The 24749-nt window shown below is 39.1% G+C and overlaps 1 protein-coding gene across 13 annotated transcripts in view; it reads right to left on the reverse strand.

The window, feature by feature from the left end:
• Positions 1 to 24749, reverse strand: part of GRXCR1 (glutaredoxin and cysteine rich domain containing 1) — a 291367-nt gene that overhangs the window by 105590 nt on the left and 161028 nt on the right. Inside the window, exon 1 of one of the 13 annotated variants that reach the window (XM_006727319.2) lies at positions 13748 to 14630. The exons of the other annotated variants lie outside the window; for them this stretch is intronic. Coding sequence (XP_006727382.2) covers positions 13748 to 14257 — 510 coding nt within the window. The 5' untranslated portion in view covers positions 14258 to 14630. Of the gene's footprint in view, positions 1 to 13747; positions 14631 to 24749 lie in introns of those variants that run through there. 13 annotated transcript variants of the gene reach the window in all.

Consider the following 24749-nt stretch of genomic DNA (forward strand, 5'->3'; position numbering starts at 1 on the left):
TCTTCTCATAAGAAAGAATTTAGTTCCTCTGAGGACAGAAATGCTTTATTTGTCTTTGTGTCTCATTACCTATCACAGTACTTAGCAATGATTCTGATTCTACAGGGGCCAATGACAGGCTGCTCTAAGATGGGCCACTTTGGCATGAACATCATTTTGAGTTAAAAGTAATCAAAACCCATTAGATAAGGAAAAGCTCTCTTCCTGGTCTTCAACTGCCTAAATTTACATTGGCAAGGAGAGCCTGTATCAGGAACAGAGTTATTAACAGAGACTCCCCTTTACCTAAGACTCTTATCTGTGTAATAGGGCAACCTTTGTTTTTTGAAACATCTCCTTTCACCTTCCTGCTAATGGCCTTTCTCCCCTTTGTAACCTCAGACCCCACCCCTCTCCTTAGCTCATGCAAACTTCATGTTGCCTCATTGTTCTTGGAATTTCCATGTCTGTGGGGATTCCCTTATATACACTATTAAATTTTATTTTCTCCTGTTAATCTGTCTCACATCAATTTGATTCTCTAAGTCCAGCTAGAAGGACCTTGTAGAGCAGAGAAATGTCTTCCTCCCCAACAATTCACAGTTTGTTTAGAAGATGGATAATAGGGGCACCTGGGTGGCTCAGTTGGTTAAGCATCCAACTCTTGATCTCAGCTCAAGTCCTGTGTTGGGCTCTACTTTAAAAAAAAAGAATATGGGCAATAAAAATAATAACAGTATTTATTGAGCACTTACAATGTGCCAGACATTGTGCAAAATGGTTTATACACAATAGTTCATAGGAAGTCATCACAATCATTATCCTGACTTCAGCAATGAGAAAACTAGGGCTTATAAAAGTTAAATAAATTTCCCCAGAAAACCCACCCAGGAGATAGCAAACTCTGCATCTGAATCCAGGTCACCTCCCTCCAGAGAATAGCGTTCTTACTCCCGCATGGAGGGAAAGAGAACACAAAAATCATTTAAGACACTACTAAAGAATTATGGTATTTGTCTCTTTTTTCTCTCATAAAGGAAACTGGGGATTCTTAGAAACTTGGGGGGTTTTTTGCCCCTGTGAATAATTGATAGAGCTATGTTTTCAAGGGCCTGGACATAAACAAGATGAAGTTGGGTAGTTTCAAGAATTAGAGAAAGTAAAAGTTGGGCATCCTGAGAAAGAACTTCCGTGAGGGGCTGCATGAGCTCCTACAGCCTCAGTAAAGCATCACGGGGCTGAAGGAGCAGAGATGAAGACAGATGCACCAGAATCCATGACCAGCACCATCTCTAGGTTTTCTGGCCTCTCACAACCCTGCATATCCTGCAGATCACAATGGGTAGGGAAAGAAGCCCCAATGATGACTAATATAGGATCTTCCTGTCCACCCTGAGAAATAGGAGGCAAATTATTAGTCACCTTTAATCTGGTATGGAAAAATCAAGTCAAATGATGTTTCCAGGAGTGGTGGGTTCTGCCTCACCATTATACCTCCAACAGAAACAAGGGAAGGAAAAGAGAGAGGAAGGGACTGTGGTGCACACTGAGTGGGCAGCTACCTAATTTCCAGCACAGGCTTTGGGTCTGCTTCAATCCTGATAAGCTCTCACCACCAAGTCTCCACTTCAGGGGTACAGATTCATCTCCAGAAATCTCAGAAATACGAAAAACACTTCTTGAGAAAGCCAACTTAATAACTGAGGCAGAAAGCACTGGCCATGGAGGATGCTGAAGTAGGCACAAACTAAGAGGAATAATAAAAGAAAAAAAAAATCTACATGAAAAGAAAAATCCCACAATTAGAGGAGGAGCCCTGACAGTTGTGATTAATTAAGAGACTCTATGATGTTGTGTCTCAAGGTTCCATGATTTAGTTTTTCGTATGATTAAGAAGAGAGGTGGTCACCTCAGGAAAGGATGGTTGGTTTATTTGCATTACCCTTTAAGAGATTTCCTAATACTTTCATTTACCTGACAAATGTGCATAACTTTATGCTGTCCTAGAACTATAGTTAAAAGCACAAGAGGCAAATTTTCAGACTTCAGGCTCCTGCTACTGAGTTTTAATTGTGAATGAAGTTCCATGACTCTAGAAGCCCAATACTACTGAGTATTGATTCAATTGGCCCAACATACAAAATTTGTGCATGACTACAAGCTACGTGCTTCCCAGAAATTTCAGTTATTTTCCTGAGATTGTAGGAAATAGGATCCATGACCCCTAGGAGACAAATGACTCCCTTCTTGAACCAAGTTTCTGGCACTCTATGGGTCATGTGTAAAGATCATTGTTAAAGAACCTCATAAAGGGAAACCCCTGGAACCCTCTGAGGCTGACACAGTCCGTGGTACAACCACTTACACATCATTCATTTCTCTCTTTCTTCTGTGTTAGAGAAAGACCACTAGTTCACAGACCTGTACCTCTGAAACGAATAATACATTATATGTTAAAAAAAAAAAAAAAGAAGAAGAGATAGCAGGAGGGGAAGAATGAAGGGGGGGAAATTGGAGGGGGAGACGAACCATGAGAGACGATGGACTCTGAGAAACAAACTGAGGGTTCTAGAGGGGAGGGGGGTGGGGGGATGGGTTAGCCCGGTGATGGGTATTGAGGAGGGCACATTCTGTATGGAGCACTGGGTGTTATGCACAAACAATGAATCATGGAACACTACATCAAAAACTAATGATGTAATGTATGGGGATTAACATAACATAATAAAAAAAAATGGAAAAAATAAATAAATAAATAAATCTTAAAAAAAAAAAAAGACCACTAGTTTAAATGTATTGCTTTCTAACACTTACTAAAGTACATTTGCTACTTCATTAGGGATGCTTTATTTTTTTTCTTTTATTTCTTTTTACTCACTTAATATCATTCCACACTGATAATTTGCCATTATCAAAACTGTGTTCCATCGACTCCCGAAAAAGGGCTAAGGCACAGCTAGTTACAAGACTAGAGTCCAAAAGGATTAACATCTTGGACTAACACAATAAAATTAAATTTTGTTGAACATAGAGTCCTGTATATAAACACAGAAAAAAGCTAATGAGTATTATATTAAATAAAAACAGATGTTTTATGGGATTGAAAGATTTAACCTCATGAATCTTTTCACTGAGAAAAGATCTTTGAACAAGTCAACAAGCCAACATCACACCAGTGTGATGTGGCCACCAAAAATATTAATTTAGTCTTAAGCTACACTCATGGAAGTAGATGAGATGGCCTTCTCCCTATCCTGGTATGATCAGTTTTGATAGGTTCAATGCCCATACGATGGTGAGACTTGAATCCATATCTTGCCAAAGACTCTGAATCTCTTGCCCCTAGACTTCGTAAGATCTTGGCAGAGATAATATAGAAAAAATTCAGGCATCCAATGAGTGATTGGGCACTAGCTGCTTAGTGGATAAGAGCCCAGGTTCTGGAGTCAAACTTTCCGATAGTTACATCACTTACCATCGTGTGACCTTGAGCAAGGTACTCAGTATCCGTGAACTTGTACCAGCTTGCTTCTGCTGCTTAACCAACCACCCCAAACAGAGTACAGTACAACACTAAGCATGTATTGCTCACTCATGAGTCTGCTGTTTAGCTGGCAATAGGCAGATCTGGCCTAAGCTATGCACGATTTGGCTTCAAACTGTTTTTGGGTCCAGGTCTGTTCTTCGTGTCTCTCGCTGTCTTAGGACCTGCCAGCCTCCTGCAGCATGCCCTTCTCTTGGTGATGGAAGGGGTGCAAGAGGGAAAACTCAGCCATTGCATGTGCCACATCTATTACCATCCCACTGTCCAAGGGGAGTCATGTGGCCAACACTTAAGTCAAGGGCTGCATCCTCACATGGCCGTGGCAAAAGTGTGTTGATGCGTGACACACATTGGAAAAACATTTAACCGACCACAAAGCCATAGTATTCTCACAGACAAAATAAGTTTACTGCACCTACCAGGTATGGCAGGCAGACCAATGATTGGCCAAAAATGCCCCTGTCCTAATCCCCACAACCTGCGAATACAGTACCTTATATGGCCAAAGAGACTTTGCAGACATCGTTGCCCTAAGGATCTTGAGACAGGAAGATTATCCTGGATTCTTCAGGTAGGCCCAGAACAAATCACAAAGGTCTTTAGAAGGGAAAGAAGAAGATGGGGAGTTAGAAAAGGAGACATAACACTGGAAGCAGAGGCAGGACCAGGAGCCAAAGAATGTGGCCAGCCACCAGGAGCTGGAAAAGGCAAGGAATGGATTCTTCCCTAAAGCCTCCAGAGGGAACACAGCCCTACAGAAAGTCCCATAAGGCCCATTCCAGACCTCTGACCTCCAGAACTAAAAAGTAATAAATTTGTGTCATTGTAAGCCACCGAGTTTGTGGCAATCTGTTTCAATAGAAATAGGACAGTAATATACCAGGTGAGTAATTATCATTGTTCAGTCTCCCCTACATATGGATACCGCAGGCTTTATCTTTTGTATAACCATGTAATTAATGTGGATGCCAAAGGCCTTGCTCTTTATTTCTGGGGAAAGTCAGGAGTCCCGTGTCATTGAAAAGGAAAGTGTTCACATGGAATAGTTTGGAAGGAGCTCAGCAGAATCTTGAAACATGAGAGGGCATCACCTCTGCCAGATGATTCCCAAGCAGCGTGCTGACAGCTGTCAAAGGAAGGCCTCACGAGTCTGTCACGAGAGGACACACAAAGCTGGCTCTACATCCAAGGTCACATGTAGGTAAGCACAGCTGTTCTGCCAGCATGGGCTGCTTCTGGGGCACTCATGAGCAGGGCAATCCCACAGCTTGTCCATGCGGCCCCTGCTCTAACCCATGAAGCCCACCGCCCCCCAATCGTGAGACCTGCCAATTTCCCCTGAGGTCACAGCCCACCCAACTCTTCTCCCTTCCTAAAATGACCCTCATTCAGTCTCCTCCAGATTGGCACTCTCTCCCCCTGTTTGAGCTCCACTGACTTGTTAGAACATAATTCCCCTGCGCCTACTCTTCTGACAAAAACTCTCTCTTGCCAATCAGTGACCTGGCTTTCACTACTCTACCCATTTTGTGGACGAGCCAAGCTTTCAGACTTTTCATATAATAAAGATCTTCAATTCCATACCCTCAGTTACATAAAAGGTGCAAAAAAGGGGCAACTTAATTCTTTCACGGCCTAACTGTTGGAGGAGTTAATCAAGAAGACATGACTGTCGGCTGACAGGCAGTCAGAGGCTCCTCACGCCCTCCCCTATTCTTGGAATGAATGCTCTGCCCACCTTTCCCACAATGGGAGCTGTTTCAAGGAGGCAGCCTTGAGAGAGCAAGGTGTTGAGGTCATCTGGATAGTATTTGTGACTGAAGCCAGTTAAGGCCTCTATGTAAACTTTTGAAATTCTGGCAGGTATGGAGATCCACTCATCTTGTGGCTGCTCAAGACAAGCTTCATATGTAGGTTCCCTTGCTTATTACACCTGCCTTCTACCGATCTGAAGTGGCCTGCCTCTTTCCCTGGTCAATTCCTGCCCTCCATGTATGGGAACTCGTTTCAGATTTCATTGGGGAAAGCTCTAGAGGTTGGGAATTAATGTTAATTTTGTTGTTTGGGAATCAATAAAATAAGGAATACTTCTACAATTAGTTTTTTAACTATGAGGAAGAGTTACATGAACAAAATGTGCATCTATCTCTTTCTTCCTAACAAGATGTTCTAAGGCATAAATTGTCAGAAATTAGGTGAGATAATGAATTATTGCAAAAATAAAACTGAGCAACAACATCCTAATTATTACTTGAATAGACTTGTGCACATGAACCAACATCCCTTAACAAAAATTTCTGTATGACATTTTAATCTGTCTGTAATTTCTAAAATTCCTTCCAGGCAATAGCGATTGAGGAATTGACACATTTATATAGTGTGTCAACTTATAGACTATTAAATGTTTATATTGCTTTTTTTTTTAAGATTTTTTTTTTTTTTTTGACAGAGAGAGACACAGCGAGAGAGGGAACACAAGCAGGGGGAGTGGGAGAGGGAGAAGCAGGCTCCCCGCGGAGCAGGGAGCCAGATGCAGGGTTCGATCCCAAGACCCTGGGATCATGACCTGAGCCGAAGGCAGATGCTTAATGACTGAGCCACCCAGGCACCCCTGTTTATATTGCTTTTATACAAAATTCAAAGTACTGGGTTTTAGAGAAAATATCAGAAACTCTGTAAGCATGAGTAGGGCCACCCAAAGGATGCTTGTCTAGTCCTGCTATTATATTGTTTTTAATGTTTAGAAACATCAGATGCTAATTTCCTAATTATGTGGTAACCATTAGTTGTCAGTAAGAGTTCATTAAGCAGTTTCCAGTCATCTTGTGGAATCTGTGGGTTTGCTCAGCATGTTGTTCTAAAGTCAGAATTCAGGTAAATTAATGGATTAAGCTTCAAGCTTCCACGAATTAAAATGTCGTGATGATCCCATGTCCTGATGATAAAAGTGCTTTGATGAATAGGGAAGAATGAGAATTATTCCAAGGAGATATTCACTGAACTAATGAGAGAAAGTTGTACTAAGATTCATGGAACTTGGATAAATGTTCATGGTCAGAGTCACTGTTAACTGACTTCTGGAGCCTCGCAGGATCAAGGTAAGAGTCATTAATTATGCAGATCACCCTTCAGTTCTTGGACCTTGAGATGGAACTAAATTAGAAAGAAAGCAAGAGAAGTTGAAGAAAGGACTACAACAAAATGATGGTCTAATAAGACAAAGACTAAATGGAGGAAAAGATAAGCATTGGAGAAATGAAGAATGGGTGCAGAGGCTATGTTAGGCCAATAAGAAAACAGAGAAGGAGAATCCTCTGGAAAAGGAAGAGAAAGTCAAGTTTTGTATCTGAATTCTTACAGAAATCACTTTATACAACCATTCACAATACACCACTGAATAGTTCATGAAGGCAGGAGTTGGGTTTTAGTCCTCACATTATCTAGCTTAGTGACGGCTCCATAATAGATATGTAGTAAATGGTAATTAAAAGAATGATTGAATGAATATAGAAGATAACCTACAACAGGAAGAATTTAATGGAGCAAGCTACTGACACTTCACCATGCAAAATCAATTCCTATCTGTAGAGAGCAAAATGGAGTCTCTCATGTCAAGCAGGGGCCTGTGTCAAGCCATGACGCAAGCAGGTAAGGTACCGCTGCTAGGAGACATCGCGGGGACCCACGTCAGCTGACCCCCCAGAACTGATAATGAGCAGAACCAGAGGAGGTCTGCAAAGACCCGAAACTGATGAAATCCCTTTAAGAGGGGAAGGATTTTGGCAACAAACTATCAGATTCTTCAGACCTGACCCCTCTGTGTCTGACCACTTAAAAAAGGCAACTGCCGCTGAAGGTCCTGTCTGATGGATCTCCGAACAGAACCCAGATCCTTCACTGCTTGAACATCAGGAGCAGTGAGTGCTGAGAGCTGACCAGGACCAGACCAAGGCCTTATCTCAACTGTGCGCCCAGAGACTGACTTCAAGTTGGGTTCCTTAACTTCCTGCGCCCTCTGTTATCGTGTCTGTTGTGTGGCTTGTCTTCTGTCCTGCTCTGTGTGCCGTATAAGAAGCCATGTTGAATCCCATGGTGAATTGTCATTGAGTTTGGAATCCTGAACCTGCTTCGTAATTGTGATTTAACTTTGCTTTCTGATTGAATAAAGCTGACATTGTGGAAAGACATTCCTCATGTGTGCGCCTTCCTGACGTGCTCCCGACACTATCCAATATGGGAAATCTCCAAACCCAGAGGGGGTGAAAAAGAAGAAAATAATCACTGTGGAAGAGAATTTCACTTAATTCATTAACTCAAAGAAAGAACATTTATTGAGGTCCTCAACAGTGTCAGTGTCAAAAGCTGTGGCCTCGAGTAGCAAAGTGTTGGTAGGTGGAAGGTGGTCACAGTCACAGCACGCCAGCTAGTTTGAACAATTGCTTCAAGCTTACACACTCCTTGCCTGCTAACCGCAGTTCATTGGTTGGAAGCAGAACTAGCCTCCTTTGCTTGAGGTTTCACGGGCCTTGAGGAATAAAGGACCAGACTTTCCTGGAAGCTAAGGCCTGACCCCATTAGAAACAGCTGCCTCTGATACCAACCAGCCTGTTCAGGGTCACGTTGACATATGATTAACGACCTGAGCATCAGCGTCTCCTGCACGTAGCCCCCATCATTTCCCAAGCCTTCTGCTTTACACATCCCTCCACTGCCCCGCCTTCGCCTAGACTGGGAACATGGTCTTTGAGACATTAGTCCACCGTCTTTCCAAGTTGAGTCTTCCTGAATAAAACAACCTATCACTCATCTCTCGAGTATTGATATTCAATAGGTGAGCAGCCGAACTGAGTTTAAGACCAGTTCGCTGTCTGGGAACAATAGGACCTTCAGGCCCATCGGTTGGCAAGCCTTTAATTGTACATAAAAAATAGATCAGTAGTACCAGCCCATTTTTGGTGCTTCTTTCCCTGCTTTTTGGATAACAAGTCACCTAATTTCTTAATGTAGTTTCTTGCATCATTTGGAATTGTATCAAAAATCCTACAGTTTCTTCCTACTTCCTGATAGCTAAAAGAGGCAATATTTTCATTAGTAAATGTTTATTTTTTTTAAGATTTTATTTATTTATTTGACAGAGAGAGCGAGAGAGCACAAGCAGGGGGAACAGTTGAGGGAGAGGGAGAAGCAGGTTCCCCACCAAGCAGGGAGCCCAATGCGGGGCTTGATCCCAGGACCCTGGGATCATGACCTGAACCGAAGGCAGACGTTTAACCATCTGAGCCACCCAGGCGCCCCAGTAAATGCTTATTTTGATAGAACATTACATAAGAATTTTTTCTGAGTAAATGTGATATTGAATCCTCTAACAATGTTTCATACATGGAGAAGATGCTCAAATTATTATTAATAATGATACTACCTCATAAAGTTGCTATGAGAAATAAATGTCAATACACATAAATAATAAGAACAGTGCATTCTGTACTTAATCAATATTTAGTATTACTGTTGCCACCGGGACCAAGGAGTCATCAAGAGTATCACCTTGTTTTCACTGGAATATTATTCTATTGCCAAAGCTAGATGAAGTGAACCAGAGATGAATAATAATACGTAGAGCCAGGAATTTCTGTTAATCATCCAACCTAAAGTTAGTGAACAACGCTGAGCAGGGGTCTTCCTTGAGCTAACCCATCACCCCCTTCCTTTCAATCTCAAAACAATTTAATCAAATGATGTTATAGAGATGATAAGTTTTGCTAAATTTTGAAAATACAATTTAAAACTGAGTGGAAGCTATTTAATTCTGCAGAAAAACCTTCCCTAGGTGAAGATTTGAATGTTCAATAAACAATAGATTTTTAAATCTGCTACACAAATATTGAAGTTTCAAAAGACTAAATCATATCATAACATTGTTAACTATGATAAGTATATTATGATATGATTTAGTCTTACCAATCTTCTTATTTGTAATTATAACGTTTCAAAAGGTAAGGCTGAGTGTTCTTATAGATAGCATTGTACTTTTAAAAACTAACAAAGCCTAAACAGTCAAAGGCAGGGTTCTCATGTTACTAGCTTTGGGCCAGACGCTTGATTTCTCTGACACTTACTTATCTACAAACAGGCATTATAATAGTCATTTTCCTGCTTATTTCACAAAAATCTTTGGTACAGTCAAGTAAAATAATGTATGTGAAAACCTTTGCAAAATGCAAATTGTTCTGCAAATGTATGATTATTTTTATTTTCCTTATCTTAAAATGTTAAAAATGTCATAATTATAAGCACATCAATCACAGATGTTCAAGTAAATACAAAGATGAAAGTTATATGTTTGAGTTTTTAGAAAGGAGCCAGCATAATATATGGTATAACTATTTTCCTTTTTTGCATCTATTTTTCTCTAATATAGTAGTTTTAAATTTGTAAAAAGAGGGTGCCTGGGTGGCTCAGTTGGTTAAGCGACTGCCTTCAGCTCAGGTCATGATCCTGGAGTCCCTGGATCGAGTCCCGCATCAGGCTCCCTGCTCGGCGGGGAGTCTGCTTCTCCCTCTGACCCTCCCCCCTCTCATGTGCTCTATGTCTCTCTCATTCTCTCTGTCTCAAATAAATAAATAAAATCTTTAAAAAAAATTTTTGTAAAAAGAGGCAATTAAAATTATAGGAATTACAGAAAAAGATTCTGAGTATACAACAGATTATACATGTTTGAAGATAGGGTCAAGATAAGATTACTGATTCTTAATTACCATCTGAAATTTAATCTCAGAAGAAAATATTAGAAAAAAAACAAATGACCTTGATTATCTGCATCACTGACCCACCCCAAGAAATTTTGGAAATATGTTGCCACTAAGATCCAGGTGTATCTCAAATCTAATCATGCACTGAGTGGATGAGAGCCATGAGCTATATAGTGGCTTTTTAATTTGTCTTCCATGAAGTAACTAATTTTAAAAAATAAATAAAAAATAATTTTTTCTAAAATTTTCCAGTTATGAGGAGTAAAATCATTTATCTAGATAGGCTTATCCTTTCAGCAGAATATCTTAAAAAGAACTAAAACAGAACACCTACATCAGAATGTACTGGTAATTTCAGGAACCATTTCTAAATCAACAAATTGATAAATTAGGATACCAGTAGGAAACAAGTCTGTCAGGATATCCTTAGTTATCTTTGGCTCAGGAAAGACTTTCCTGGTGATCTAACATGATCAGAAGAACAAATAACAGATCAATACATAACTTCTTTGTTTCCCCCCTTAAATAGTGAAGACATAAAGGACATTAAGGAATATTTTTATTAACTCTAGTGAACTGGATGAATTTCCCTTTTATACGCTAGATCAGTGATTCTCAAACTTTAGTGTATGTACAAACAACCTAAACAGCAGCTAATAAATGCATATTTCCAGGCCACAACTAGATTTCAGGTTTTCAGATTTCCAAACCGGCCTCTCTTGAGCATTATACTCTTGTCGTTTCTGGGAGAAATGCAAAAGCCAAGCACCCGTATCTGAAGAGCCATAATCTAGACCTTGAGTGATTGGAGGCCTTGAGTGATTCACAAATGAAACAATGAACCACCCTCTATAAGGCCCACCTAAGCATCCAAGTGACTTTTCTCTTTTTACCTCCTGGTCCGTTCCTACCCACAAAAACCTTAATTAATACTGCACATCCTCAATCATCCCGAATTCTGTAGGGTAAACTAATTAACAAGTGAAATGGGAATTTGCTCTAACATCTCTTTTATAGATAATTTTCTAAATAAATACTGCTGAGAGGGAGGCCTGGGTGGCTCAGTTGGTTAAGCATCTGCCTTCGGCTCAGATCATGATTCCAGAGTCCCGGGATGGAGTCCCACATTGGGTTCCTTGCTCGGCAGGGAGCCTGCTTCTCCCTCTGTCTGCCGCTCCCCCTGCTTGTGCTCTCTCTTTCTCTTTCTGACAAATACATAAATAAAATCTTTAAAAAAAAAAAAAGTACTGCTGAAGAAGTATAAATGTTTGAGGCAAATAATTTCAAAGACTACTCTCTGCACAGTTGAAATTTTTGCAAGGTACATGCCAATATTCTACGAGATAGGAATAACAGAATGGGAAACTAACAGAGAGGAAGCCAAGTGATTTACAGATTCTTTGGAAGCTTTTATTTATATTTAGTGTTTCCTCTCAAGTTTCAAGTTGAGTGCTTTAAGATTTTATAACTTAAAACAGGAATAAAGACCTGTTTCTTCAATTATAGTTCCTTGCTTCAATAAGATTGTGCATTGAAACCTTAATCAAATATCTAAGATACCACTCCTCATTTTTTCCTCCCTGAGAAAAATTGCTACATTATGGTTACATCCAATTAAGTTTGCTGCTTACTTTCTAAGGGATATAGAAAATATACAGAGATCCAGGGAAGAGTCACATCTGGTCCCATAACCATAGGAGTAACTGAATGGTAACTTCTATTTTTAGTCCCTGGGGCTTCCCTGCTACTGCATTGTGGGAAACCTACTCAGTCACCCTAAGGCACATGCCGAAGACATTTGTCACTCCTTACGACATACCTATCCTTTAGTAAGAAGCAAGCATCCAAGTTAGCTCTCTATATAATTCTGTGTAGGTGTATTGCACCCTCCAAGGGGTGCCGTTTACACAATGATGTGAAGGGAGCCCCCTAAAATAGTGCATCTGGCAGCCACCATCCAAGGTAAGAGCTCCTTTAACTTATGTTATGTCCTGGAGAAATCAGAGAACATTCCATGACAGCAGTGGTGATGATTACGATGAAACTAATGATGATAGTCAAAATCCTTGAATACCTACAATATGCTGATTACTTTGCCATCATGGTTCAAGTTAAAGCTAAATTAATCACAATAAATGCAAACATTTTTTAAACTTAATTATTATGGAGTCTTGGTCTACACCTTGGCAATAATAATTTCTGCAGTGGGTGAAACACAGAGGCTACCAAGATGATCTCAACCTAATAGTCACATCTCTGGAAATCTATACAAGATTTTTTCCAGCCTAGTCAAACATACTCATCAGTTTCTAATTTTTGATTCCCCACCCCCACCCTTAATCAGTGAAATCTTTCATGGATAAATTCTATATATGAAAAGAACCCTTGATCTTAACTGTTTTTACCCTTTAATTTCTTTTTTTTAAATCCTGGTGATGTGATCTTTCCAAATACTTCCTTTGAAATGAAAAATAATCAAATACCTTTGGTTAAAACACTTTCTCCCTAAAAACAAAAAAAAAACAACAAAAAAACCCACTTTCTCCCTACCACTACTGCATCCTTATATAATGCAGAGGCACTGAATAATTCATCAAGGAGATTTTATTTAAATATTGAGAATCATATAAAACCTTATTACAATGAAAAATATTGGCTTGCTACCTTAATGATAGTGATTATGAATTCTGTTCCTGAAATAATGATGCCTGTTTTTAACAGAAAATCATTTTACCAATGCTTCTGGGCAATTTCAAAAATTTGTCTAAACATTAGATCATTACCAAAGGCCCCAGGATCTGAATAATACATTTCTACATTACTGTGGAGAATCTATCACATTTTCAAGGCTAATGTTTTTACTATAAAATCTGGATCTCAGTCTATATATTTATAGAGGAATAACTTCTTCAAGTGCCATTCTAGAGTTCTCACGGGCAAATGAGTGAAGAAATGCACCTCAGATAAAACCTGCAACCTCCAGAGCAGTGGGAGAGAGTCCAAGTTCATCTTTACAGCTTCATACCATTCCAACTGAATCTAGTTACACTGAATGCAGCACTCCATCTTCTCTGGTTTAAAATCTATACAAGAGATGATAAATGCTAATCTGGTATCTCAAGGATGATAAACCAGAAATTAACTTCTAAATTGTGCTCAGATGCTTTGAACACTATAGTCTGTCATTTTTTTTTTCTTGGCTAAGAAACAGATGCATTGTTTTAGTCACTGCACACTGGAAGAAAAGACCACTCAAATGTTAGAAATTTGGCTTTGGGAATCCATCTAATTTGCTAAGCATAATGACCCTATTTTTAATCGTTGGCTGTTGAGACAATATCTTTGATGGGGGAGTGACTCATGAAGTATGTAGGAGTCATGAATAAGAGAGGCTTGCTTTCAACTGGAGGGCAGAGAGGTATTGAGAAGGTGAGTTAGGAACAAAGCCCAGGGGGAGCAGAGTGCATTGACTTACCTGCAGTACTTTGGTCAAATTGTTAAATAGAGCTTGGCCGGCACTCACTTTGTATTTGACGCCTCTGACTGTGCCATTTTTGCTTAAAATGTTGACTCTTCTTGTACCAAAACCCTTCTCACTGGCAGCCCTTGCTAACACCAGCAAGTTATCCTGGTCGTTCTCACACTCATCACCTTCCGATCCTATGTGGCCATTTTGCTGTCCATCAGACTCACTCAGTCCATCTATCCCCCAGATGCTGGCACACTCGGAGTCGAGAGAGCCTGACGGTTGCCCATCTTCGTACACTTCCTTCAGAACCCGCCCGCTATGAGATGATGCGATCCGAAACCGGACTTTCCGTGGCCTGTCATTTTCTGCCTTTATGTCCCTTTTCAGCATGATCACTTCCACCCACATAAACACTTCACATAATTCTGGATCCCTTGTTATTGCAAGAGTCCACTTGCCACATAGCAATATGAGAGCTTCATTCTCCTGACAGCAACACCCATATGAAACTAACATCGAAAGGAAAGAAGATTCCTAAGAACTTACAGTGCATCTCTGCTATTAATAATGAATGTGTCTGTGTGTGCTATGGTTACCTTTAAACTAAAACCTGCAAATGATCCCAGCCTTTAAATATTAAACAGCCATGGTGGACTCTTTTAACAGGACAAGTGCAAGAAAGTGGCATGCAATGAAACAAAAAGTAAGTAGGGGGCAAGGAAATGAAAGACTTCAACTTTGAAGCCAACCATGAGTGTTGAAAAGGATCTTAGCAGAAAAGTATCTCTACAATTCACTGTCCAGGGTGGAGGCCAGAGATAAAATGTGGAATCTAATGTGTAGGATGGGACAAGTCTTGGTCTTCCCACAGTGCTTATGACAGTCCCACACTGTCAGCAGGTGATCTTTAAAAAGGGCAGTGGACCTGGACCATGAACCATGAAAGGCTATGGACTCTGAGAAACAAACGGGGTTTTAGAGGGGAGGGGGTGGGGGGATAGGTTAGCGCGGTGATGGGTATTAAGGAGGGCACGTACTGCATGGAGCACTGGGTGTTATACAAAAACAATGGATCGTGGATCACCACATCAAAAACTAATGATGTATTGATGGTGACTAACATAACATAATAAAATTTAAAAATAAATAAATAAATAAAAAATAAAAAGGGCAGTGGACTACATGCCAATCTAGAGCTTTTAAAACTAGCTCTTTAATCATATATTAGACTTCATCAGCATTGTATAAGATGCATTTTCAATCTGCATCTTCATGCACAAGTGATTTTGCTAAAGAATAACTTTTTAAAAAACTATGAAAAGAGAGAACATTTGCCTTGTTACTTTCCCACTTCTGCTAGCAGCAAACATTCTCTTGGACAAAGGGAAAGGTTTTGGAATGAAACTTAATGGAACAATGAGGGAAGAATGGAAAATCCTCCAAGCCAGCCAGATCAGGCAAAGCAGTCCACGTGACCTGTATTAATAAATATTATAACCAAATCACCCAGGCATAGAGAAGGGACCTCTTAATGGTGTGCTCAGCGGATTTGCTGACGCTTTGATGAGTGACTGAACAATCTCTTAAGATAAAAGGCCATATTAAAACATACACAATGGTGAGTGCCCCAACCTGTCCGCACCTCCAAAGGGAGGACACACAGCTGGCCCTCATATTGCACTTCAAGGTTTCTTAATGTTTATAGTTTTATCTGATATAAATTGAATTTACATTTATTTTAGAAAATTCAGACAATAATTGCACAGCGTTGAAAATAAAAGTCACACCAAAAAAGAAAAGTCACGAATGACCTCACTAGAGATGTTAATAATTTTGTGAAATATCTTCCAGTCTCTATGAAGATGAAATGCTCTGATGGTCACAAAACTACATTGCCCAGCCTCTTGCCATTTAAGGGGAAAAGGAACAAGTGCCTAGCTTTTGCTGATGGGATGTGAGCAAAAGTAATGCATCATTTGTGGGCCGAGGCAGTTAAGAGAGAGAGTCCCCTGTCCATGCCCTTTCTCTTCCCCTCTCCCCATCTGCTAGCTGGATGACCCCAGCAGTCTTGAAGCCTGAAGTCCTTCCAATAGTTGTACCATATTTTCTTTCTCTTTCTGGATTGCTAGATGTTTAAATTATTTAAAATATTTAGTAAAATAACGCTGCACTGAATGTTCTTGTTCAAAATCAGAGCAGATATATCTAAGTACTTCTTTAGTGTCCATTCCTTTGGGTAAAGTTGATGAGGGAAGAATTTTTTTTTAATGTCAAGCTTTTGACATAAATTGCCAATTACAGATAAGAAAAGCTGTAAAATTTACACTTCTCCTAGCATATGAGTTCCTATTTACTGCACTCTCACCAGTGCTAACAATGCATATTACCAATTTATTGTTTATTTTGTCAAGTCAAAAAGCAGTATTTCAGTGATGTTATAATTTCCCAGCTTTGAACCCTGTTGATGACTTTCATTCTGAATGTTTTCTTCATATAGAACTCTCACTGAAGAAAAAGATGGGAGAAAAATAGAAATCTCTGCCTCATGGTTAATTGAATTAGGAATCAAATATTAGAGAATTCTATATAATGCCAAAAAAGAAGCAGGGAGAGATGAAGAGAGGAAGGAAGGGAGAGAGAAAGAGCTAGCACTCTATCAACTATCTCTAAGTGACAATATTAAGAGGCTTTAACTTGGCAAAGTAAAAGAGTATGTAGTCAAAGTACATAACAAGAGAACATAAGTGAGGAAATACTTATTGGGAAAGAAGAGAAAAATAATTCAGTTTTATACCCAAATGTCCAGATCTTTAAAATACACCAAAGTGAGTGGGGGGGGAGGGGCATGAATATTAGCCTAATCAAAAAAAAAAAATCAAAATTCTGTGATCGTCCCAATTATTTTTTGCCCTGAACTCCTCATGCAATCTGCCCTAGTTCCCTTTTTCTAGATGTTTGGATTGGACAGAGTGCTATAGCATGAGCAGAATTTTGAAGTCAAAAAGCCTAGGTTCAAATTCCAGCATACCTCAGTGAGAATGCTCTTTTCACCAACCAAATCTTCAATTTTCCCATCGGTAGAATGGAGGTAACAATATCTGCCCTAGTGAGTTGTGCTTGCAAAGTAGCTGGAACATATTGCTCAATGTGTTTGTGATGATGTGTATATATACTATGTGTCCTCTGGATGGAAACAACTAATTTTAGCCTCAATAAGGCAAGACAAGAGCTACACAAGATTACAGCCAATAAATATACTTGAAGGATAGAAAAAATTCAATAGAACGATTAAAAAGTTTGTGATATTTTAAATATATACATTAAAAATATATAGTGTGTGTATATGTACCTACACATGCATATGTATGCATATCTAATATTTATATACTTCTGTGCATAGGTACTATACACATGCCTATTTATATACTTACATGTATATGTGGCTATACACATGCATATGTATATGTATCTAATATTTATATACTTATATACTATTTTAAAATAATGAGACTAGTTAAGAGTCATCTCTCTTTCAAGGATGAACTGAAAGTCCGGAAACTGGAAACCAGCCTGCCACAAGTATAAGGGAGTATCTGCAAGTGTGAGAATACATTTTGATAATTGTAATTCACATACTTATCTTAAGCTGATATAAGAATTAAGCTGCTCTTTTCAGCAGGTAATTTTGCAATTATTCTTTCATTCAGGCAATGAGGATTCCACAAGTATCTACTGAATGCCACCCAAGGATAAGACACAGCTAGACACTATGGTAAATATAAAGATATGTAAAATTATGCCCATGCCTTCCATTGGTAACACTGCTTAAACAAAATAGCTAGAGTTCAATGCAGTGTATTTTAAGCTAATATATAATCCCATTTCCGTGAAATAACCAGATTAACAGTCCTCTCCAATAGAAGACATCGACACTATTCTCAACACTTTCCACTCTCATTCTGCTTACAATTTGTTCCCAGCTGCTTGATGTTAATACAGCAACTTCTAACTACTCCGTTTGCCACCTTTTCCTACTATCAGTTTATTATTCCCTACATTTTACTCACTCTGCCAGGTTAGCAGCCTCCCTTCAGAAAGAAGGTCCTTCTTCTCTTCCTTCAGATGTACTCTTTCAATCATTTATTCATTTAACAATATTTATCAAGCACCTAAAAAATACCAGAGAGTTGCTTGATCTATACGGGTGAATACAACAGGCATGTTCCCTGCCTGTAGAATTAGATAACATACAATAAACAAATAAAGGTATAATAGAAATTATAACAAGCATTACTAAGAAAAAGAGGCGGTTGTAACAAGAAATGATAAAAGAAGGGAGCCTACTTTACACTAAATAGTCTCAACCAGCCTCTCTGAAAAGGAGACATTAAACGAGAGTCTACCAAAACTAGAAGAGATTGATCATGTAAAGGTTTGAGGTAGGCAAGAGCAGTCGGAGATAGTTCCTCAGCTGTGGAGACACATGTAAAGGCCCTGAGGCCAAAAATCAGCAGGTTTGTTCAAAGAACTAAATAAAGGCAGAATGACTGAAGACAACTACAACTCCTATTCTATGAAACCTTTCTAAAAAGGGCCAACTAACTAACCTAACTAACAAGACCTTTCCTTCTTAACCCAATTCCTTAATTTATGCAACCCCCTCAAAACACAAAACAAAAACTTGTAAACCATATTACCAATATAGAAATATTTCAAATACTCATAAATTTAATACAAATGGGCATCTGTTCATTTAAAATAGTAAATTATATATTCTAGAAGCTAAATAGAGGGCAGAATGTTGCATTAACCAAACTAGAACTACTTTGGGAAATACTATTAATGATCAATGCAAAGAAAAAAAATATTCCTTGCTCAATTCCCAGTAGAAATGATAACCCAGCAGCTAGACCTAGGCCTGGGTATTTCTTGTTGGTGTCAGTTTTTTAATCAGAATATCTAATTATTTCCTTATTTGTAGAGAAAGCAGAACATCAAAATTTAATTATTCTTTTACTCATCCTATCTCCAAATATTGCCCCACATACTATTCTGTGTCTGATTACCACTGCATGGTGAGAAGTAATTTTAACCATATTCCTGGCTTTTGAAGCATAATTTTTAAAAATCCCTTGAATCATAGTAAATATATACAACATGTCTCCATTTGCTGTTATTTTATAACTATTACATTCACTGTTTTGTTTTCTGGTATTGAAAACAGTAAAACTTGGTCATTGGAAGTGAAGCAGAAACTCTGCCTGTCATTAACAGAGTGATTGTCTTTTCTCCAGCAACACTTGTCAACAGAGAAGCAATGAGCCATGACTCACTCCCCAAGTGCTGTTTTCCGAACTCCTGTTTGGATGGAGAGAACCTATTGATTTTTATTTTCTAACTATGCTGGTGACTGGAAGGGAAAAGAGATTCACTAACCATCAGTGAAATAGGGAAAATAAAGTGTCCCTGAAACTTTTCAGCATATAGAATATTGAACCCTTCTTAATCAACATGACTTTGCAAATCAAAATTCACAGTTCAATTATTAATTTGAAGTGCAGAGAACTTCTAGTCAGAAAAGAAAGTAAGTGCATTAAAGAAAGTATTCTTTGAAAACAGGACTATTTTCTTATTATATAACAAGAAAGATGGAGGATTTCTTAGTTTATACATTAGTTATGAATGGGGGCTGTGGGTCCACACAATGCTGGGTTTGAATCTCGGATCAGCCATCCTCTGAATGACCTTGAGCCTCAGTTTCCTTATCTGTCAAATAGTAGTTCCTACTGCATAGAATGCTTGGAAAAATTAAATAGAATGATGTATATGAAGTGCTTAGCATGCTGCTCAACAAATGATAGCCATAAATTCTTATCAATAAGTTACTTAACTAGCTAAATAGACAGTACACACTGTTTGGAGGACAGTGAGAAGAATGGAACCAGATGAGCATAATTATCTGACAGGGAGTCAAGGTAATCCCATTCTGTTTCTGGTCTGATTCTAGGGCTTTAAGGCTCAACGAGTCTGTCTTCACTAAGGTCCTGGAGAAGGTCTCCAGTTTCCAAGACCTTGTTCACTCTTTACATCTCTGGACTGAGAGTTTACCATATATTAAGTGCTGTACTGGGGGCAGGAGGCTTAGGTACTGGCTTATATCCTGTCACTATGGACCCTGAGTAGGCATGGCTGTCTTAGAATCCTGGGCTGCTCAGCTCTGGATTCAACATGCACCCCAGCATTTCCACTGGATAATTATATAAACTCTAAAATTAACACAAACCACAGATGAAGGAAGATCAATAAAGAGTCTCCAGAGAAACAACTTCCCACAATGGACTTTCATAGTTCAATTTTCATCTTTGATTCACCTCTATATCTTGTAGAGTGTTCTGCAGATAAACAGTGCTCAGAGAAATATTTCCTGAGTTGAAATTAGTTAAGGGATGCCTGGGTGGCTCAGTCGTTAAGCGTCTGCCTTCAGCTCAAGTCATGGTCCCAGGGTCCTGGGATCGAGCCCCGCATCGGGCTCCCTGCTCAGTGGGAAGCCTGCTTCTCCCTCTCCCACTCCCCCTGCTTGTGTTCCCTCTCTCGCTGTGTGTCTCTCTCTGTCAAATAAATAAATAAAATCTTTAAAAAAAAAAAAAGAAATTGGTTAAGTTAGACTTTCATGTCAGAACATGCTGACCTCACATTTTAGGAGACAGGCAAGGAACAACTGACATGATTACTTCCATCTATTTCTGTCTTGCTTCTGGTCCATATGTGAGGTAGGAAATAACAGTGGTTTACTTTTCAGGCAAAATATCCGACTAATGCTATTGGTGTCATTAAAGGCACCATCTATATTACATTACAAATTGTGGGACGCTAGAGAGTAAATAGTGTCTTCTGTCCGTAGAACCCAAGTCCCAGAAAAAAATCAAAGAGTGATAAATCAAGTTTACCTATTTAGGTGTTGAAAACTTGACTTGGCTGCCTTCAACTTATAAAAGCCAAGCGATTCAAACATCCAGTCCACTTAGCCCCAAGGAGCTTTATATAAGCTCAAGTTCACTCTCAAGCATGAAACAAGGACTTTGCTCTTTCCTCTTGTATAGGGGGTTTCTGTGTATTGTGTGACTAAGATTCTTCAAACTGGGAGAAAAAAATCACTTTTACATCCTTCCTCAATCAGACTGTCAATATGGAGAATACCTATAAATATGTCTTATGGTAGACAGATTTTTTAAACTAACTGTATTATATTATTACTCCAAGATATTGGTGTATGGATCCAACATTCTTAATTCTTAATAAAGAGATAATCAATGAATTAAATTATGCACATGTTTATCCTACACACGGGAAGTTTACTTCTCACAGTTCTGCTTGGAACCATCCAAAGGAAATCCAACCACTTTGGGATGGAGAAAAGGTTGGACAGAATGAATGAACATGGCACTCAAGAATAAAGAGTAATGAATAAAGCATTAAAAATACTGAATCAGATCCAGAGATGCTCAAGGCATCCTACTAAGTATCATAAAGACCAGAGTTTATCCTTGAGATTTTTTCAGAATCAGGATAGAAACAAGAGAACAGGGAAATAGAGTCACAGTCTTAGAAACATCAACCTGGAAAACTAAAAGCAGCTCTCCAGATCAGCAGTGGATTTCAACAGAATGTCAGTGCTGCATGTGGTAGCAAAGGAATGTAAATCCCTAGAGTGGCAATTTATTTTTCCATGAGAATGTGCTTGCAGAATGTGTAAAAGAGTCTTACAAATTTTCAAATGTATTGAGGTAAAATAGCAATGCTCTCAGAAACCACCCTGCTGATAGATTTTTCTTAGTCATTATTTTTTAAATTGATGAAATAAATAAAATGTCCAAAGAAACATGCAAAGCTGACTGGAAAATATATACTAAAGAAATCCTTATCCTGAGACACACTTCCTGTCTGATTCTTGTGGCTGAATTTTTTTAAATCACTGAAAATTTGACATGCGTCATCTTTTACCAATAACTGCCATAAATTTATCACAAATTATATTTCATAATCATGTTGCCTTTTTTCTTCCAAAAGCATGATGACAAAATGGAGCCCTGGGACAACCTAATTCTATTATCCTACCACTGTTGCCAGGGTAACAGGGGACTGTTGATTCTACTGTCTGAGATGAAAGTTAAAACTGGCAAGAAGAAGAAAAACAGGGAGCCCAGACAAAAAAAAAAAAAACAACCGACTGTGTTCGTTCAGAGATCCAGAGATGTTTTTGTTTTCCTTGCGGGATTGTAGTTTCAAGTCCACAGATAAACTAGAAAGTTTTTTAAGAGCACACAGGTGGTCCCCAAATGACCAGGAACGTTCCCCTAAAGAGAAGGCATGATGCAATGTGGATGATGACTCTGGGCTGGAAAGGCACAGCCACCCCGGACAGCACAGAGTTCAGGCAAATTTCTCAAAGTATCAATTACACATTGAAAAGGGGACCTTTTGCAGATAAGTCTTCTTGCATCGTCTTTTGCAAATGAGTCAATGCAGTTTCCAAAGCTTTTGCATATATAAACTTGGAACTCTAAAATAATCTGACTGAGTTGGCTTTGATCTGCTCTGTTGGCAAATAGAAGCTTTTTCGAGTATGAATATATAAGTCATATTAGAAACTAAATAAAAATTCATGAATCATTCATATTGACTGCCCATTATTAGCTCCAGAAGCTGGGAGTCTCTTGGCAGATTCAATGGACTCTAGGGATAAACTTTGATGCTTTGAGACCCAGGAAATAAAATAGGATGAGGAGTTGAGAAAACCATGATCCCACTTCTATATGAAAACTGCTACATTTCTGACACCCTGAAGATTAACAATCGCTGGGACCGTTAGAAGGTAACACCCCTGGCATGGACACTGGGGCTTCACAAGGGGCAGGGGCAGAAGGTGACAACTGTGAGACCCAGCTAGGCAGCTTCAGAACTATTGATAAGCATGAGCCAAAGGGGGAGAGCCTGCCACATGGGGCTGGGCAGTTTTCCATGTGACATCCACTGAGCCCCCTTTCCTGAAATAATTCTGGACGCTCTGGAGCGAGGGACCCTGAGGTCCAGCCATCCATCTGTTGGAAGCTCTGTAATTTAGGAATCATCTATTTTCTCAGGCTGCGGAAACCCGCATGATATGTTCACCAGTGCATAATTGTGAAAGACTCAACCCAGAGTGCAGCTCTGGTAGTTCAGGAAGGGATCTGGGCACCCTCACACTGTTGAGGATTTACTCGGGGCTTCATCAGTTCTAAGATGTGCATTTTCTCACGTGTTAGCGTCTCTGAAATTAGTGGGCATCTGACCCTCAGATAGATCCGGAATGGTCATGACATAACTGCCTGCACATTAAAACTTATAGACCAGTTTCCCTGACTTGGAAGAAAATCCAAGACAACAGCAAAGCACACTCTTGATAAACACCGCATCACCATTTTGGATCACAAGAAGGACTGACTGCCTTGTGTGAAAAATCACACACATCAATGACTCTGAGTGGAAAACTGACTAACAAGACTCAAACTCTGAGTGTTTGGGAATATCCTAATTAATTTATTTTACATTTATTTGCCTTTATATGTATGCTCAAGAGCGATATACAAGAATAATCTCTATATAAATACATCTCAAAGAGCTTTTTCCATAGGTTTAAAAATTTCAAGCCATAATAAAATATTGTGCCATGATTAAATTAGCAGGGCTTTTTTTTTTCTTTCTCAGTGGTTCATAAAATAAGGATGCATCTTCTAGCTGATAGCATCTTAGATTCGATGAAATATGGGCTTATGCTACAATTTTCATATACAGGTAACTTTTATTTAATGCCGTGCAACATCCAAAGGGACAGGCAAGAAACAACTTCATTACCGAAAGGGATGCATTCTTTTTTTTTTTTTTATTATGTTATGTTAGTCACCATCATCATTGGTTTTTGATGTGGTGATCCACGATCCATTGTTTTCGTATAACACCCAGTCCTCCATGCAGTACGTGCCCTCCTTAATACCCATCACCAGGCTAACCCATCACCCCCACGCTTCTCCCCTCTAAAACCCTCAATTTGTTTCTCAGAGTCCTTAGTCTCTCATGGTCTGTCTCTCTCTCCGATTTGCCCCCCTTCAATTTTCCCTTCCTTCTCCTAATGTCCTCCATGCTATTCCTTAAGTTCCACAAATAAGTGAAACCATATGATAATTGACTTTCTCTGCTTGACTTATTTCACTTAGGATAATCTCCTGCAGTCCCATCCATGTTGATGTAAAAGTTGGGTATTCATCCTTTCTGATGGCTGAGTAATATTCCATTGTATATGGACCACATCTTCTTTATCCATTCATCTATCGAAGGGCATCTAGGCTCTTTCCACAGTTTGGCTATTGTGCACATTGCTGCTATGAACATTGGGGTGCATATGGCCCTTCTTTTCACTACATCTGTATCTTTGGGGTAAATACCCAGGAGTGCAATTGCTGGGTCATAGGTAGCTCTATTTTTAAATTTTTGAGGAACCTCCAAACTGTTTTCCAAAGTGGCTGTACCAACTTACATTCCCACCAACAGTGTAAGAGGGTTCCCCTTTCTCCACAACCTCCTCAAACATTTATTGTTTCTTGCCCTGTCCATTTTTGCCATTCTATCTGGTGTAAGGTGGTATCTCAATGTGCTTTTGATTTGGATTTCCCTGATGGCTAATGATGATGAACACTTTTTCATGAGTCTGTTAGCCATTTGTATGTCTTCTTCAGAGAAGTGTCTTTTCATATCTTCTGCCCATTTTTTGACTTGATTATTTGTTTTTTGGGTATTGAGTTTGAGAAGTTCTTTATAGATCTTGGATACCAGCCCTTTATCTGTAGTGTCATTTGCAAATATCTTCTCCCATTCTGTGGGTTGCCTCTTTGTTTTGTTGACTGTTTCCTTTGCTGTGCAGAAGCTTTTTATCTTGATGAAGTCCCAAAAGTTCATTTTTGCTTTTGTTTCACTA

The sequence above is a fragment of the Leptonychotes weddellii genome, chromosome 2, assembly GCF_054177405.1.
Source record: "Leptonychotes weddellii isolate Sample4059 chromosome 2, ASM5417740v2, whole genome shotgun sequence".
Classification (NCBI taxonomy): domain Eukaryota; kingdom Metazoa; phylum Chordata; class Mammalia; order Carnivora; family Phocidae; genus Leptonychotes; species Leptonychotes weddellii.